Source organism: Aplysia californica, unplaced genomic scaffold (assembly GCF_000002075.1).
Source record: "Aplysia californica isolate F4 #8 unplaced genomic scaffold, AplCal3.0 scaffold00089, whole genome shotgun sequence".
Classification (NCBI taxonomy): domain Eukaryota; kingdom Metazoa; phylum Mollusca; class Gastropoda; order Aplysiida; family Aplysiidae; genus Aplysia; species Aplysia californica.
In genome coordinates, this window is record NW_004797359.1 from 7,633 (window position 1) to 25,161 (window position 17,529).

At 39.5% G+C, this 17,529-nt stretch overlaps 1 protein-coding gene across 1 annotated transcript in view; it reads right to left on the bottom strand.

The window, feature by feature from the left end:
* Positions 1-242: 242 nt before the first annotated feature.
* LOC106011317 overlaps positions 243-17,529 on the bottom strand; it is a 29,184-nt gene continuing 11,897 nt past the window's right edge. The window contains exons 8-11 of the mRNA XM_013080489.2: positions 11,606-11,716; positions 10,085-10,171; positions 3,787-3,877; positions 243-456 (exon numbers count right to left, since the gene is read on the bottom strand). Coding sequence (XP_012935943.2) covers positions 278-456; positions 3,787-3,877; positions 10,085-10,171; positions 11,606-11,716 — 468 coding nt within the window. The 3' untranslated portion in view covers positions 243-277. The remainder of the gene's footprint in view (positions 457-3,786; positions 3,878-10,084; positions 10,172-11,605; positions 11,717-17,529) is intronic.

Sequence of the window (17,529 nt, forward strand, 5' to 3'; positions counted from 1 at the left end):
CACACACACACACACACACATACATACATACACACACACACACACACACACACACACACACACACACATACATACATATACACTTAATTTTAAAAAACATGTGTCAACGTCTAATTTGATAATCAGAAGCTCAGCTGGTTGGTTATTAGGGGTGGAGAGGGCGCTACTGATAGGTCCAACGTCTATTCTTTCCCTCTGTTGTTTCAGTTGGCCCATCTTGCTTTTTCCCTGTACAAAATGATAGTTATTGAGTCCAAGCGCTTCTCTTAGCTCAAACTCAACATTCTAAAACTCGGGAAAACCATTCCCAGCTCACCGAAGCCTCGCTGTTCTTGTCGAGTCCTGGATAAGGCAAGGCTGGGTCTGTATGGAGATAGTTGTAGGGTGCGCTCTTTGCCATGAACGGCGGGAGGGGGTTAAAGTTGTTGGGATGCTTGTTGTAGTCCGAGTGCGCCACTGGAAAATGGTGATACGGTATAGGTTTAATGCCCCTATCAACACTATTAGGTTATTTAAGGGGCGAGGCCTCCGTGATTTACGTCAAACTCCCAAAGGACTGAGCCAAAGGCGACATTCCTGTTAAGTGCCTTTCCCAATGATACACCGGGCTTCGGACCGAGCTGTGGCTCGAACCCCCTGAACCCGCAATCTCATGATAACGGGCCCGGTAGCCTTACCACAGGGCTAACGACGCCGCTAATACGCCACGAAAATGAAGTTTGGAAAGCAAACAGCTGTTCTTCATGGCCATCTAATCAGAAAGAAGAAAGAGGAAGGGGACCAGCGTCTGTGGTGTGGCGGTTAGGTGCTTTGCTGTCGCACTCAGACGATCGGATGTCCATTCTTGAGTGGGGAGAATTTTTTTATCGAGTATCTCGGTCTTTCTGCCGAGTTGTTGTATCCCTCTCAGCCCGGGTTGGCTTTAAAAAGGCAGAGACGGAAGCTCACTTCTTAAATGATCTTAATTGCGTCGATGAGGACGTTAATAGATTTACATTTGTTTTAAAAGAAGAAAGGGAAGGGAAGACAAAGAGGTAGAGGAGCTAGAGGAAGAAGAGAAAAGATGCATGAGGCTGAGTGAAGGGGGTAGATATTATCAATAAAACACCATTTCACGAAAAACGAGAAACCCTCCCAAACTGCCAAACTCTCAATGGGATTGATGAGCAGGAATAGGTTTGGAAATAAAATAAAGAACACGAGAAATGAAGATAGAAAAGTGGATAAAAGCATGAAAGAGAGAATGCTATAACAGCAGATAACCTGCAAGGGAAAACAAAACCTGAAATAAGGAACTATCATTATTGAGACAATATGTATTAGCATTAGTGAATAAACTTGTGTCTTCTTCAACTGTCTCGTACAGCGTGGAAATCTATAGCAAAGACATAACTAGCAAGGAGAAAAGGGTAATTAAAACTGTTTAATGATCCAGAGGAAAGATTTGACATTAATTGTGCTGGCGGATGTATCCAAGAATGGTATCACCTTGACATGATGTCTCTTGTGTTTAGCTCAAAACGTCTATCCTGAGCCTGTGTTCTTAGTTCACAGAGAAACTAGCATCACATCTGAGTGACAAAGGCGGTAGGGAAAGCAAAAAAGTGTAGAAAATAAAGCCCAGATCGTGGTGGTCTAGCGTCTCACAGATTCTGAAGATAAGCGCACGTCATTCAAACTTTATAATTGCGAACTAAGTCAGGAGTGAACTGACATTTTTTGTTGTTCTGTAATAGGAATCGCAGTTTCTTTTCAGAATACCTTGTCTTCGTCCAAGGCAATGAAAGCTACGATCCATAAAGTAGAAAAACTAGTGCTTAAATGCAACAAAAAAAACGGGGAGGAAAAAGTGTTTAACCTTTAGTTCCTATCCTGATTTTGAAAAACGGAGAGGCTAAAATTTTATCAAAGGTGCCAATAAATAGATCTTGCACCATCATGCCAACGCAACACTTTCATATAAATAACGTCTACAGAAGAACGTTGGGAGAAAGTGAGACCGGTTGAACCCCCTCCCCCACCCTACTCCCTTTTTGTGGTAATTGAAACTGCTATTTCAAAATTGTGAAATATAGCTGAGAGATTGGAATCGCAGTCTAGGCAAATTAAACCATGGAGGCTGATAGTGCTATTACAGGTACAACAAGAACTCTATAAAACAAGGATGAGGCTGGTGATTAGTTAAGGCCTTCTGCGGGTGAAATTTTCAAATTTTTTAAAGTCTACATCTGTTTCCCTCAAAGTTTCAAGTGATTAACCACATTTAGAAGTAATTCAAAAATGAATTTTTAAAAATAATGTGCAATTTTTGGTCACGTGTTGGATTGTTTGCTTTTTTTCTTTTTTTTTCAAATATTTGTTTTCCCGAATTTAAATTACATCTTCTCGTTTATTATTATTATTATTATTATTATTATTATTATTATTATTATTATTATTATTATTATTATTATTATTACTAGCAGTAGTAGTAGTAGTAGTAGTAGTAGTAGTAGTAGTAGTAGTAGTAGTAGTAGTAGTAGTAGTAGTAGTAGTAATAGTAGTAGTAGTAGTAGTAGTAGTAGTAGTAGTAGTAGTAGTAGTGATCGTAGTAGTAGTAGTAGTAGTAGTAGTAGTAGCAGTAGTAGTAGTAGTAGTAGTAGTAGTAGTAGTAGTAGTAGTAGTAGTAGTAGTAGTAGTAGTAGTAGTAGTAGTAGTAGTAGTGTTATTATTGTTATTATTATTATCATTATTATTATTATTATTATTATTATTATTATTATTATTATTATATTATTATTACTAGTAATAGTAGTAGTAGCAGTAGTAGCAGTAGTAGTAGTAGTAGTAGTAGTAGTAGTAGTAGTAGTAGTAGTAGTAGTAGTAGTAGTAGTAGTAGTAGTATAGTAGTAGCAGTAGTAGTAGTAGTTGTAGTAGTAGTAGTAGTAGTAGTAGTAGTAGTAGTAGTAGTAGTAGTAGTAGTAGTAGTAGTAGTAGTAGCAGTAGTAGCAGTAGTAGTAGTAGTAGTAGTAGTGGTAGTAGTGGTAGTAGTGGTAGTAGTAGTAGTAGTAGTAGTAGTAGTAGTAGTAGTAGTAGTAGTAGTAGTAGTAGTAGTAGTAGTAGTAGTAGAAGTAGTAGTAGTGTTATTATTATTATTATTATTATTATTATTATTATTATTATTATTATTATTATTATTATTATCCCAAGAAGAAACTATGTCAAATTTGCATTCGCTAAAAACAAATTGATTTTTTGGGGTAAGCAATTCATGAAAGTAGAGCAACAGTTTTCATAATTGTCACTCTGCACTGGCTGACCAGTCCAAGAGTAGGTTGGGGAACTCGAAAATCACTCCCGTGAACAGCTCTCGGTGAATAAGAAAAATAAATCAAGAGGTTAATTTGATATTTCATAGTACTGAACCACTCCGAAGGGAAGTTTACACTTGATGTTTCTCTGCGATACTGTCTCGATCTCCAGGGAAAGGATCAAATGTCCATACAATGGGCATACAGCTTTCAGTGATATATTCCGTCTCTTGCGAGTGCCAAGTTTCCTTGGTAAATTGAGGAACATAGAGCAATGTACTTTACCAAATGGAGCTCAATCGGAAATCGAGGACAGTTTATTCCCTTTGCGAACCAACCTTTAATAGTACAGTTCTTACTTTGTGGAGATCGGGTACGACAACAGTTTTATAACCTTTCTGAACTGGATGCAAAATTTTAAGTTTAAGTATTATATGGTGTACAACTTAAAACTTACAAGTCAGGCTCACCCTGATAGATGTGTGTGACTACTCACATGACTTTTGTCTATCTGCAGCGTGGCGGTTGGGATCCATAGATATGCTGATGTGGTCCAAATACTTTTTCCCAGCATTATTCTCGATCATCTGGAAAAAGAGAGGGTGGTCTTAGTCTTCTCTCAAAAATCATACCACAGAAATCGAAATATATACGAATGGAGGACGAAAGTAAGTAACGGATCCAGTACACTTCGTTTTTCGATGCAAAAGGCGTAAACTTGTGGTTATGTGTTGGGGACTTTTCATGTGTAAGTCACTATAGCATCACCAGACCTGCAATAGAAATTGGCGATCATAGTTCGCCTGCCTTTCACTTCTTTGCATGGATGCTCTCATAGATCCTATATCGTCCTGATCTTTCTCGTAGCCCATCTGCCCAGGCTTTCCAAATAAGTTGCTCTAGTTCTACCCCTGCTTGATACGGACATTAAATCCATACTATTTCACCATTTTCACTTCCCCTGCTTAGTTTGCTTTCAATTTTCACTTGAAGTAGAACACGCTCATGCAGTGATGGGAGAAGAGAAGAACAACACCTTATTTTGAAAAATGTCGCTAGCACATCGACGTCATATCTATCAAAAACACCGCTCTGTATGCGGTTAAGGAGCAGAAGCAACTGCGACTATGGTCGTTGTGCGTTTAGTCTGGATGACTAGGGTATCCCCTTCCTGCCTCCCTGAGATTGGTAGCCTTTGGGTTTGCATAATATGAAGGTTTCGTGATATCGCGCATATTACGACTTTATGCAATACGCTTTCGTGTGAGGACAAAGGTCCATCAGCTTTAAACGGATATTCAAAGGAAGATGCCCATTATGCCTATGTCGGAGGCATTTTGCAGAAGGACATTGCCATTGATAAATGCCTCTAAAGCTGTTCCCCAGTATATTATCCATAACCTAGTTGGCTAAATCATTAATATGATCTTCATCTGAACAGTTTTTTTCTCCAAACGAGGTCCAACTTGCGGGAATTGTTTGGAGTCGTACGACATTAGCATTGCTCATTTTGAGACCAGTAATAGGCAAAGCTAAACTCAAACACATACAGTCGCCGTTATTAGACATGCTTGAAGATATTTTTCCCTTCCGTTTAAATTCTTTGGAACAACAACATTGACACGATCGCCAGAGCAATGGAATATTCACCCGCACATGAGACAGAAAGCCAAAACGAAAACATAAATAAACTGAGCTCTTTCGGTTTTAATCCGACTCAAGTGGGTAAAAGAAATGTCCATCATCTCATGCCAAGCGGACACTGAGGTGGGGTTTTAAGCTCCAACACATTCAACGTGTATTACTGCATTGAGTCGTAAGCTTTGTCTAGATAACGATCTTATTTTTATATAAATAATCTATTTCCACTGTCAGCCGCTATAACACGGGATAAGAAATAAGGAACTGACCTTGAACGGAATAAATGAAAAAGGAGATAGAGGCGACAGGCTAGATGAGAGCAAAAGCATTGAGAGTTAATGTCTTTGTCCTAGAATTCTCCACTTTATAACCTCGATTTCTACGATGAAAAATATAATTTTTAGTTCAACTATAAATTCTACACTTTGAAAGGTTACATAAAGTAGGGACAGCGACAGGGTATCTACCCCTCCAACTATATATCTATCTATCTATTTATCTATCTATCTATCTATCTATCTATCTATCTATCTATCTATCTATCTATCTATCTATCTATCTATCTATCTATCTATCTATCTGTCCGTCCGTCCGTCCGTTCGTCCGTATGTCCGTCCGCTTGTCTGTCTGTCTGTCTGTCTGTCTGTCTGTCTGTCTGTCTGTCTGTCTGTCTGTCTGTCTGTCTGTCTGTCTGTCTGTCTGCCTGCATGCATGTCTGTCTGTCTATCCTTCCACTGACCTAATTTTTCATGCTGTGTCCTCTTTTTCTGCAATTCCATCTAAATTGAGGTTCTCCTGCTAGGCATTGAAATTTTCTTTTCCTTTGACTGTTTCTATTTTCTTGTACGTATTGTATATTAGAATTACCTCCTTCGTTAGTTGCTTGTTTTATCCGATAGTATCGGCATTGAGTCCTGCCTGCATTACATAGAAAGACAGAGAATAAAATGGTTTGGCCACCTGTTACGCATGTCACCTGACCAACCAGCCTCGAGAGCCTACAACACCAAGCACTCAGGCAATAAAGGAAGAGGAAGGCCACACAAAAGGTGGATCGAGGATTTCAAAGAAACCCTGAGAAAACATAATATCACAACTGAAAGAGCTGCGGAGTTGGCTTACCATGGAAAACTGCAACTCCCCTCGACGCTTAACGGCAACAGAGGATGGAAAAAGTAAAAGTAAAAGTATAGCAAGATCGGTCCAACGCTCTGTTTAACAGTATAACGCTACTAGAGAAGACGCACCTGTGAATTCAACGTCCTACTGGACCACGTCAAGAGGGGTGGAAAGCCATGGAAAATCCACATACAATAATTTACGCTCCAGACAACCTATCAGGGTTGTTGTTGTTGTTTTTTTGGTGGGGGGTGCAAGTGTTTTACGGAGCTCGCAACTGCATAAGGTTATATTATGAGCGCGAGGGACACATTAAACATTTTCAGTTGGTAAGAAATTTTGAATTTTTCCCGAATGGCGGCCGCAGCCTACTCTTGTCGATTTTGGACTACCAAAGGATCTTTAACGCGCGCCACTTGCATAAGAGACCTCCGAGATTTTTCGCCTTTGTGCGAGAAGGCTAGGTGTAGATCTTTCCTACCGTAAGATCAGGGGTGTGGCTGAAAGACAGCAGTAAGAAGGAGCCAAGGGGTAGCAGTAGAAGGATGTAAAAAGAGTCAGGAGCCCAGAGGAGGGGGCAAAGGAGGTGAGGCGGTGGGGGCAGAAAGTGGAGACGAAAGTAGACGATAGAACATTATTAGAAAGCAGGAAAGGATGTGAAACTAGAAAATCTTAGAAAAAAAATGTTTTCCGTCGCTAACCGGATTCGAACCCGGGTAGGACCTATTGAACGAGAGGCGAACACCTTAACCTCTAGGCCACGAGAGCCCCATTTCAGGGATTCAAATTGGGGTAACCAGCACCGTAATCCATTGCGATACAAACTCTGCTAATAGCGTTTCATGACACTCAGACAAGTCGCTACCTCAGCATTAAAAGATTGTATCTGCTCAGTACCTGGTTTTCAGAATTCTGATGTTAAACAGTTTGAGTATCACAATAATATGTCTAGCTTTTTCGAATGCAATTATAAAACGACACCAAATAATCTAACGATTTTGACAGAGAAGGAAGAACATTTGTACTCTGACCTGAATGTCAGATAAAACTTTGTAATTCTGAGGAAGCGAAAATATAAAGCTTAGTTCTGCCCAACTGGGTCTTTTAAATCTATGGTCATCCTTCTCAACCCACCCATTCTCTCCTCTCCCCCTATCTCTCTCTCTCTCTCTCTCTCTCTCTCTCTCTCTCTCTCTCTCTCTCTCTCTCTCTCTCTCTCTCTCATCCATCCAAACACACCCTCCGATTAAGGAGAAAAAAAACGTATTTCCGAAACCAAAAAAAAAAAAAAAAATCCTCATACCCCTACATTTTAGTTTGTCTTCCTGTTAATAATTCCATTCAAACCTCTAAATCCGGACGTCTTCTTCCTTGAAACCAAGCCATAAAATATCCCCAGGTAATAAGCTCATAATATGATTAATTCAATTGATCTGAAAGACGGAAGTGAGGAAGCCTCAAAAAGTTTCAGTTTTGAGAACACAAGAAGTAGGTAAGCGGGAGAAAAAACTGTAACAAAAACATAACAATCTATTGCTCCTGCTGTCGCAAAGGAAAGTATTCTTACAAAATGTTTGATGATATTGTGCAGTAGATGACGATTTCTTTTCATTAAAATGATTTAATCAAATTGTTATGGGAGTATTTGAAAACGCACATACGGTGATTCCTGAAAAGTAAAAAAAAAAGGGCATCCCAAGCGCACTTGAGTGTGTGTTGTGCTATGTGTGTGTGTGTGTGTGTGTGTGTGTGTGTGTGTGTGTGTGTGTGTGTGTGTGTGTGTTTGTGTGTCTGTCTGTCTGTGTCTGCGTGTGAAAGAGAGAGAGACAGAGAGAGACAGAAAGAGGGAGAGAGAGAGAGAGAGAGAGAGAGAGAGAGAGAGAGAGAGAGAGAGAGATAACGGGCGTATGGGTGTGTATGTGTGTATGTGTGTGTGTGTATTTGTGTGTGTGCGTGTGTGTGTGTGCGTGTTTGTTTGTTTGTTTGTTTGTGTGAGTGTGTGGGGGACAATAAGGAGGATTTTTAAAAGGTGAGGAAGGGGGGGGGGATCTTTTACGAATCTGCTGTGTCAGCAAAAAATATAATTTGTGGGAAAATTGTAGGTCAGGATAGTTTATAGAACGCCATGTACACTAACGTATTAATAACAGAACAGAAACGTTCAAATAATTTACTGAATAATTGGATTTAGATCTCAAACACGGACTGACCTTTATAGCGAGTTTTCTGTCCGATATAATGTTGACCGTAATGTCTATCTCCTAAAGGCAATTCGGAAAAACCCACATATCACGACGTAGAAAACGCTCTTTTTTTATTTCAAACAATCCGAAAATAAGGATTTTGTTATTAAGAGTTTTAGCTTCAGCCTATATAATTATACGCTAACCTTTTTTTCTCCCTGACTTTCTTTCAGTTCACATAATATTATTTTGTAGCCTATCTTTGTCTTGCCTCTTTGAGCTGGCACACCCACTTGTTCAGAACACCATTATGAAACCCTACACATTTAAGATTGAACAAAATCTAGATGTTGACCCAAAATAACTTCAATTTCATTCCACTTAAAAGGAGGGGCGCGGTAACACGGCAAATTGTTGTATTTGTCCAGGCCTGGGTTTTTCCGCCGCAGCTAAAGATCTAGATCTAGATCTATGTCAAATTCGCGATGTGTCGTTTTGTCTATATTATTGTACTCGCAAATTGGTAATGGTCAAAGATATTGACGTAAAAGGTGGTTAGTGATGTAAACAATTAGAACAGTGATATTCAAACAAATTTAAATATAAAATAGTTAAATATTTCTTACTGGTTTGGTCGATTAATGAATTGGGTGGTCTTTTAAAACAGTCATAACAATAATATCCAAAGAAATTTTAACTGATGAATAAATGAAAAGCGGGATGAATTAACATATATATATATATATATATATATATATGTGTGTGTGTGTGTGTGTGTGTGTGTGTGAACATTGATTAATTGGGTTCTCATTTTTTAAACAAATTATGGAACGAATTAAGTACCAGTATTATGGAAAATAAGTATTGATCAGGTTATAAACAATATAAAATAAGTGACTGCAAACAAACAACATAGAAGATGATGATGATGATGATGATGATGATGATGACGATGACGATGATGATGATGATGATGATGATGATGATGATGATGATGATGATGATGATGATAAAACCGGCCTTGACGAAAATCTTCTCATGTGCGACCTCACCATCTCTTTGACAGTAAGAGTACTCATAGCAATATGTAAGTGATCTTCGCACAGCATTAATAATGGAATAGAGAAGGCCTTGACAGGTCTCAGAGAGAGCATCATAATACCCCCTCTAACTAAAATATGAATGGGAGATTTCCCACGGGTCCTCATCTTAACCTCGTTATTTCAGAGTCTGGAATTGGTGGCCCAAAGATAAACGCTCTCGCACCTCGCATCCATATGCATAATAGTCATTCCATACTCTGCAGAACGATTCGGGTATAGTTCCATGCTTATAAAGATGCACCATGCAGCAAGTTAAGTCTACGCGATATATTATGAGCTACTTTCTTTTTCAAAGTAAGCTGTTATTGTCTAGTAATTGTTGCTGTTTTTGCTATTGCTGTCTATTTACAAAGATAAACAAGCGACAAAGTAGCCAGCTTAACCATCTCAAGAATGAAAAATGTTCAGAATCGATACAAGGTTTTGAAGGAAAAAAGCGTTCACAATTAGGTGAGTGTTAGCATATCCAGAACGAGTAATTACTAGTAAATACAGTAGAACCAACATCTTTCCTCCTCCATATCAAAATACAGAGAGTAATGCGATTTTCACACACACAGGCGTAATGAAGCCGATTAAGACCAATTTTTTTAGTCCAGCAGGTCGGGGCTACTCTGGATACATTTCGGCGAGCAATCAGCCTCCCTCCCCGAGTGATATTTCATGCTCGCCGAGTGAAATTATTACTCGGGAAGCTTGCCGAAATTTTCAAACATGCATCAATGCTATTATTCTAAAAGATACTCACTTTCTTCAGAGGTCGTGGTGGTGCCATGAAATCGGAACTCTTCAGCGAGCGAGCTGCATTGGAGAACTCTGGGTCACACTGGAGTACCTGAAAGGTCACATCCGGAGAGGCATGACGTGATCAGTACAAGTTTGTTGTACTGAAGGGATTGCAGACATGTGATAAGAGATTTCAGTTAGCTTAAATCTGCGTATGACTGACATCACAATAAGTGCTGCCTCAGTGGCTGAGTGAGTGGTGAATTTAGACTTTTTTAAAATAATGTCAAGCAAGTGTCGATGACACGAGGTTTAGATGCACAGTGGCAACCAGCAATGGTGTGATTGTAAAATAGTTTTCCATTGGTGTAATATTGTGTATTTGGTATTCTTTGTGTGTATTTCTGTGTGCTTATCTATTTGCGTATGTATATTTGCCATTGTAATCAAAATTCCCCCCCCATTGAAATCAATTTAGTATAATTAATTAATTGATTTATTATCTATTTCCATTCCTGGTTTCAGTTAATCACAAACTAGCCCAAACAGAAGGGCGGAAAATCTTTAATACCTGGACAGTCAGGGGGAAGAGTGGGTGGTTGCGGGTGCTCTGGTGTGGTTTGCTCCTTCTTTCGTATCAAACATATATCGTCCTGATCGCTCCTCCTCCTTTTTTGTGTATGTTACTCTCTTGTAACACCTCTAATTTTCGGCACTTATATGACCTTATTGTGTTGCAAGTGCCGTAAAGCTCTTAGTAAAACTAAAGACGATTAAATAAACAAATTTTGTTGAAAACATGGTGAAAAGATTGTCGTGAATTCGTGAATGTGCTTGATTTTGTGTATGTATAACACTGCCAGCCTACAACACGAGATACTCTGGCTGGAGAAACGATGGGAGACCACGACCTCGCTGTATCGACTCTGCAAAAGACACTATGAGGGCCCACGGCATGTCCCTCCTTTTTGCGGCTGAGAGGCGATTGTTTCTCTCCACGACACCCACCGGGCTCTTAAAAATTAAATGCAAGTGTCTTTTAAACCTACATCGACACAATTTAGAGATTTTAGGGGGCGGGCTTCTGATCTGCCTGTCAGGGCCAATCCCGGGTTGTGAGAAGTACATCCCAGCAGAAACACCGCCATACACGTTAAGATTTCCCCCCACTCGAGAATCGAACTCAGGCCTCCTGCGTGCGTTGGCGAAGCGCCTAACCGCTACACTACTGACGCCGGTGACCCACTGGTATCAGCAAAAGAAAAGAGCAGAAAGATAAGAGTAAGTGCATGTATTCATATATGGGTGTTTGCGTGGAGTGCCGTATTTATTAGTTTACGTAAACTTTAAAAGTGGGTGGTTGGCGAGTGCTTTGGTGTTGTTTGCTCCTTCTTTTCTATCAAACATCTATCGTCTTTATCTCCCTTCCTTCTTTTTTATGTTTGTTGCTCTCTTGTAACACCTCTAATCTTCAGCACTTATACGACTTTATTGTGTTGCAAGGGCCGTAAAACTCTTACTAAACTAAAACTTTAAAACTTACATTGCCAGCATCTTTGGTGTACGCCTGTGTAGGGGCGGCGCGAGCGGCCAAGGCGCTCATCATGTAGTCCTTTCCGTAGACGCTGTCCAAACCGTCGGCACACGATCCAAACTGAAAATACACAGAGCGTAGAACGAGATTGAGTTTACAGCGCTATAAAAACAGTAACGTCGTTGTCATGTCTTAAAACACCTTTGTCCGGTAAGAGTAAAGTTTAATTTACTTAGTTTCGGCGTTGAACTCCTTGTATATTTGCGTTCCAACGTTGTCTCCAATAGCACATTACAGGACTAGAAAAAAGTGACCGTAAAGCGTTCTCAAAATGACCATTGAGCGTTCTGCATAAGGTCGTATGAGCTCACGGGACACACTAAACTTAATATTTTTCGGTTGGTAAGAAATTTTGAATTTTGCCCAAGTGGCGACCAAAATCGACTCTACTCTTATCGATTTTTGAACCACTAAGGAACCTATAACCTGCACAACTTGCACACGGGACCTCCGTGATTTTTCGCCCTTATCCGAGAAGGCTAGGTGTTAGATCTTACCTACCATAGGATCAGGGGTGTGGCTGAAAGACAGCAGTGAGAAGGAGCCAAGAAGTAGCAGTAGAAAGGCTGCAGAAAGAGTCAGGACCCCAGAGGAGGGGGCAGTAAGTGGAGACGAAAGCAGACGACATAACATAATTAGAGAGCAAGAAATGCGTTGAAAGGAGACAATTTAAGAGAATAAAATGTTCCGTCGCTGTCCGGATTCGAACCTGGGATCTATTGGATGAGAGACAAACAAGATAACCTCTCGACCATGTGAGCCCCTTTCCTACTACTACTACTACTACTACTACTACTACTACTACTACTACTACTACTACTACTACTTCGAGTCACGTGGCTGTAATAGCTGTAATAAAATTAGATGTATAGTGTTCTGGCACTACTAAATCTTTTTCCCTGCCTCATTGTGAGTCCGTGGCTAAAGTAAAGACTTCCATTATTTAAAACAAAGTCAAGAATGAACAAGTGGTCCGTCCCAGTGCTGCATTTCTGTTCTTTAATCACCCAATTTAAAACTTCTGCTCTCCAACCCCAAGGACGAAGAACTCAAACAAACAAAGACTGAATGTTTTTAACTTTCCTTGCTTATTTAGACGCACTCATTACCAAGGGTGGAACTATTCTTTCCCACTCTCGTGGATCTTAGGATCTGGTATCGCTACGCCAATTCGGACGGACTTCCGGAAATGAACAATTTACATACGGAAATTATCACCTGGTCGCACTCCGCGACATTCGCATCGCTTGGCCATCTGTTGTGTCAACGTCAGGGCGGAGACTACAGAGGGAACACACTACTAAATTATGTGTAAATGTTATGACAACTGTGTAGGAGTGGCTTATCTACATGATACATGTACGTGGAGGGTAAACCTGTTAGAAATTTGGTAATGCTTATTTTCTGGGTTAGTCATAGCTAATTGTGTGGCACATGACACATGCAAAATGAACAGGCTTTATGTATGTGAATGCTTGGATCAGAATCTATTTGTTTATTTATTTATTTATTGTTTTGTATTTATTTGGACTATTTTGTTTTTAATATAAAAAAATGTTTAAAAGTTTTTTAATTTTTTAATTTTTAAATTTTCTTTCTTTCTTTCTTTCTTTCTTTCTTTCTTTCTTTCTTTCTTTCTTTCTTTCTTTTTTTTTTTTTTTTTTGGGGGGGGGGGGGGGGGGGTTCCGACGTGGATCCGATTTAGCGTAGTTGCTTTTCAGCAAAATATCATCATCATCATGAAGTGCCAGGTTTGAAGTGACATCAGCGACTATGGTTCACCATTCATTTCTTTGTTTTGACAGGAAGTTCATTAAAAAACTATATTACGCTGGTCTTACCCTGTCACCCATCTGTTTCGATTATAATATGTATAGATTGCTACTGGTCAATCCCTGGCTCTTTAAAAAGATTTATGTCTATTCTTCCTCTTCCTCGGGTGTCGGGTCTGGAGCAGATACTATAACGATCATGGTACAATTTTCCTTCCTGATGCCTGTCTTCTTGATCAGCTCGGTTTTTCTCTATATCTGTTTAAGTATCCCATGAACTGTATTTGTATCTTGCTGATGGTCTTTATAGAGAGCGGATCACACACATCATGTAATTTTCAAGAAATATATCCTGTTGATACTGTTTGATCTTTTCGGCTTTACTTGTGAGACTATAGACTGGGATTACTTATTTTTTTTAAAGATTCTTTGTTTTCTTTACCTTTAAATAAAACCCCTTACATCCACTTCCTGTCACAATCGTGTCTAGAAGCTATCAACGATCTTTTCCTGAATCCGCAATCAAAACCTGTGTTATAATGTAATAATAAGAAATTGCTTGCCTCTTTCTACGTACTCATCCCCTGGTTTCAGCTACCGTTCGGTAAGGGAAAAGCAAATAATATATATATATACCTGAAGCAATAGTTTCGGCAAAAATGAGAAAAAGTCATGATGTGCAGTAAGCGACTAACGTGTTCGACGAAAACAGACAGTCATGACAATTAGTTTTACGCAACCTTCATTGAATTACGCGTGATCTTCAGTGGGTGCTCACGTGTTGTCTGCGGTCTGACAGGTTGAAAGTTCTAGAAGTGGAATTGTACTAAACAGAAGAGAGAGAGAGAGAGAGAGAGAGAGAGAGAGAGAGAGAGAGAGAGAGAGAGAGAGAGAGAGAGAGAGGAGAGAGAGAGGGGGGAAAGGGGGGGGGGCTGAACTCGGCACGAGATTCCAACCACCCCCGTCCCCCCGCACCAATCCCAGATAATGTCAAACAATGCTGATGACACGGCGTTTAGTTAGATTGTCAGTGGGGTGTGTCTTTGAGCAAGATACAGCAACTTCCTCATAAAAGAAGGACACTACAAGATGACGAGCAGGACTGCCTTCGTTTTAGTAACGTTGATTGATTGATTGAGTAAATTTTTACAGCACTATCGACGCAACCTAGCCCTTGTGAAAATGTCGAGTAGTTTTAGTATGTTAATAATTATGTGTAGCAATCATGTTATGTAATGTACTGGGTGATCAAATTTAAAAAACCAACAACTGTACAACTTTTAAAAAAATATTTCCCTACACACTGAGGATTTGCGTTTTAAATTTGTACTCAACATTTTAAAGTCAAAAGGATTTTTTCTGATATTATCTTAGATAAATCGACTGAAAAGATTTCCTCTAGATCTATATAGGGCATAAAAACAACAAACTATTTTCAGCTATGTCGGCATTTGTGAAGCATTTCTTTTTTTTTTTGTATTAGGCCTACCACTAAAAATCACAACGATTGCCCTTTATTGCAAGCTACAGCAGTCTAACAGGCCAACAGAAGTTTGCAGATGGTTTTCCTTAAGTTTTCTTTGCCTGCTAAGATCATGGTTAAGGTCAGTAACGATAAGAGTTTTTTGTATTGAACATTTCCTCACCACCAGCTCATTTCGTAAGTTTCGCACAAGGTACGGAAATAATGTTAAAGTGCCCTTAAGGACTTCTTTGCTGTCACGGGTGGAAATGGTCCATTAGCTAGGACCTGTAGAGAATCAGAACTAAAAATTCCTAGACAAAACGACCACTTCTGGCCAAACACACACCATTCGCACCCCTTTGAACGTCACAGGGCGCAGAATTCAATAGATGAGCCGTATGAGACGTCTGTCAGTAGATGATGCCTGCAGCAATGACTTTCCTGTCTTAACGGTCTGCATTCTCAAGGCATTTCTTCATCTACGGTTGTATCATTTTCCCGTTCGCGAAGCTATCAGAGGATAGCAACGTGTTCATGATTCCTGGATCGTTTGAAAAGCATGAACATTCCCTCTGTGACATGTATTGGTTCCTTGGAAAACCCAACTTCACCTTTCAGGTTATATCAACTCCGCAAATGCTGTCTACTTGGGTAAACCTCACCCCTCCCCTCCTATTGTCTCTAGAAGCAGCTCCATACTGCTACGTGTACATTGTGAGTAGCTTTGAGTACTCATGGTTGAGTGGATCCTTGTGTTTGGTCACCACTGAACTTTACGAACGACGTGTTTAGATGTGTCGAGTTCAAAGGAGGACATATCCTCTTGGTTTTCTAAATTCCAGAATTTAAAAAAAAACCAAACTCTGAAGTAGAAAAGAAATATTGTTTATAGGTTACAGGGATGGAAAGATTAGAATTTTTTTTTAAAACAAGAAAGGAAAAAACAAACCGATCATTTCATGACTTTCTTTACAAGATCTTTAAAAGTGGCGCATTTTGCATTTATAGGTGGTTTTTATAAAAAGCCATTTTCGTTTTCGAAAATAAGTTTATTCTTTGGGAATTTTATGTCAAACAAATTCCTTTTGAATGAGTTATATCAGTACAAAATTTGTTCGAGATATTTAGAAAAAAAGGTTGTACAGTTGGGTTTTTTTATAACCTCGTATGTGTATCATACTTGGCATTGTAACCAAAATGTCTCCACGGGGATAAACAAAAATGCTGTTTTTATGTCATTTCATTTTATTTCAGTAACGTTGAGATATCACGTGACGTTGGGGATCTCGGCAACGGAGGGGGAAAAAAGGGGTGGGGTGGGGGAATCAATGTGCATTAATAGATTGTCACCAAATTTTAGTATGGGAATTTGTATTTGCCCTAAATCAGTCAGTGTAAGCTAAGAGCATTGCTTATATCTAATAGGGTTAAGCCTACATGCACGCGAAAAACTAATACTCTCTACTCAGGAAGTGTTCCATAGAGATTCTCGACAATTTGGTCAACGAATGTATTATTGCTCTGATTTGATTCGCTAGAACTAGACGACTTTTTATGGACCCAGCTTCGAAAAAACAGGCGCTAACAATGAACAACAAAACTGCAAACAAAAAATACAACGGTAAAAGCAAAAACAAAAGTGGGAGGAAAAAAACATCAACAATGAAGCAAAAAACGTAAAAGCAACAAGAGTTATATTATCGTTTTTCAGTTTTAGTTGAGTATTACGAACTTTGCAACACAAGGTCAAATAAGTGTCGAAAATTAGAGGTGTTACTAGAGAGTAACATACAAAGAAAGACGGAGGAAAGATAAAGATCGTAAATGTTCGGTGGGAAAGAAGAAGCAAGCCTCACGAGAGCATCTGCCAGCCACCCACGACATAATTATCTCGGATAGAGATGGTGTTTTAAAGGGAATGTCTACCACAGAAAAATGCATCTCCCCTCGACGCTTAACGGCAACAGGGGATGAAAAGGTTAAAGTAAGGTAAGCCGATTGAGAACATCAAAATGAGAAATATCTGGAATGGGTTTTATCTTGTGGTAGAATGACCCGTGTCACAGGAATCACAGAATCGAGATATGAAACAAATGAAAGTTTGTTCTGTTGTGCGACAGTCTTTTAGTTATCACCCATATCAACAGTATTAGGGACCTCCTTATTTAACGTTCATCTCCGATAGGACCGAGACAAATGGGTTGGGAACCTTGAAAACTCCACAAAACGGGATTCGAATCAGAGCAATCTCCTCCGTAGTTCAGCATGATACCAACTGAGCTAACGGAGTGCTCTCAGTATTTATTGGTCGAGGAGGTAAAGGTAGATCTATCTCTAGATTTGCCATGGCTTTAAAACTCCAAAGAATATATATTTACGTGAACTGAAAAGCATTTAAATGAAAGGGTACATGAGTAACAGTCAAATACTGAAACCTATCAATTTAGGTAGGGGCATGAAATAATAAAAGCGCCATATAACCGAAAATACTACAGCCATGCCAACACTCCTCAAACAGCTCTCACTAGATAAGAAGGAAGTAACTATCCAACTTTCACTCGACAGAAGTGGTAACATGTCCTTGATTTCATAACGAGTAGCGGGAGGATGGGGGGGGGGCGAAATGGGGGGGGGGT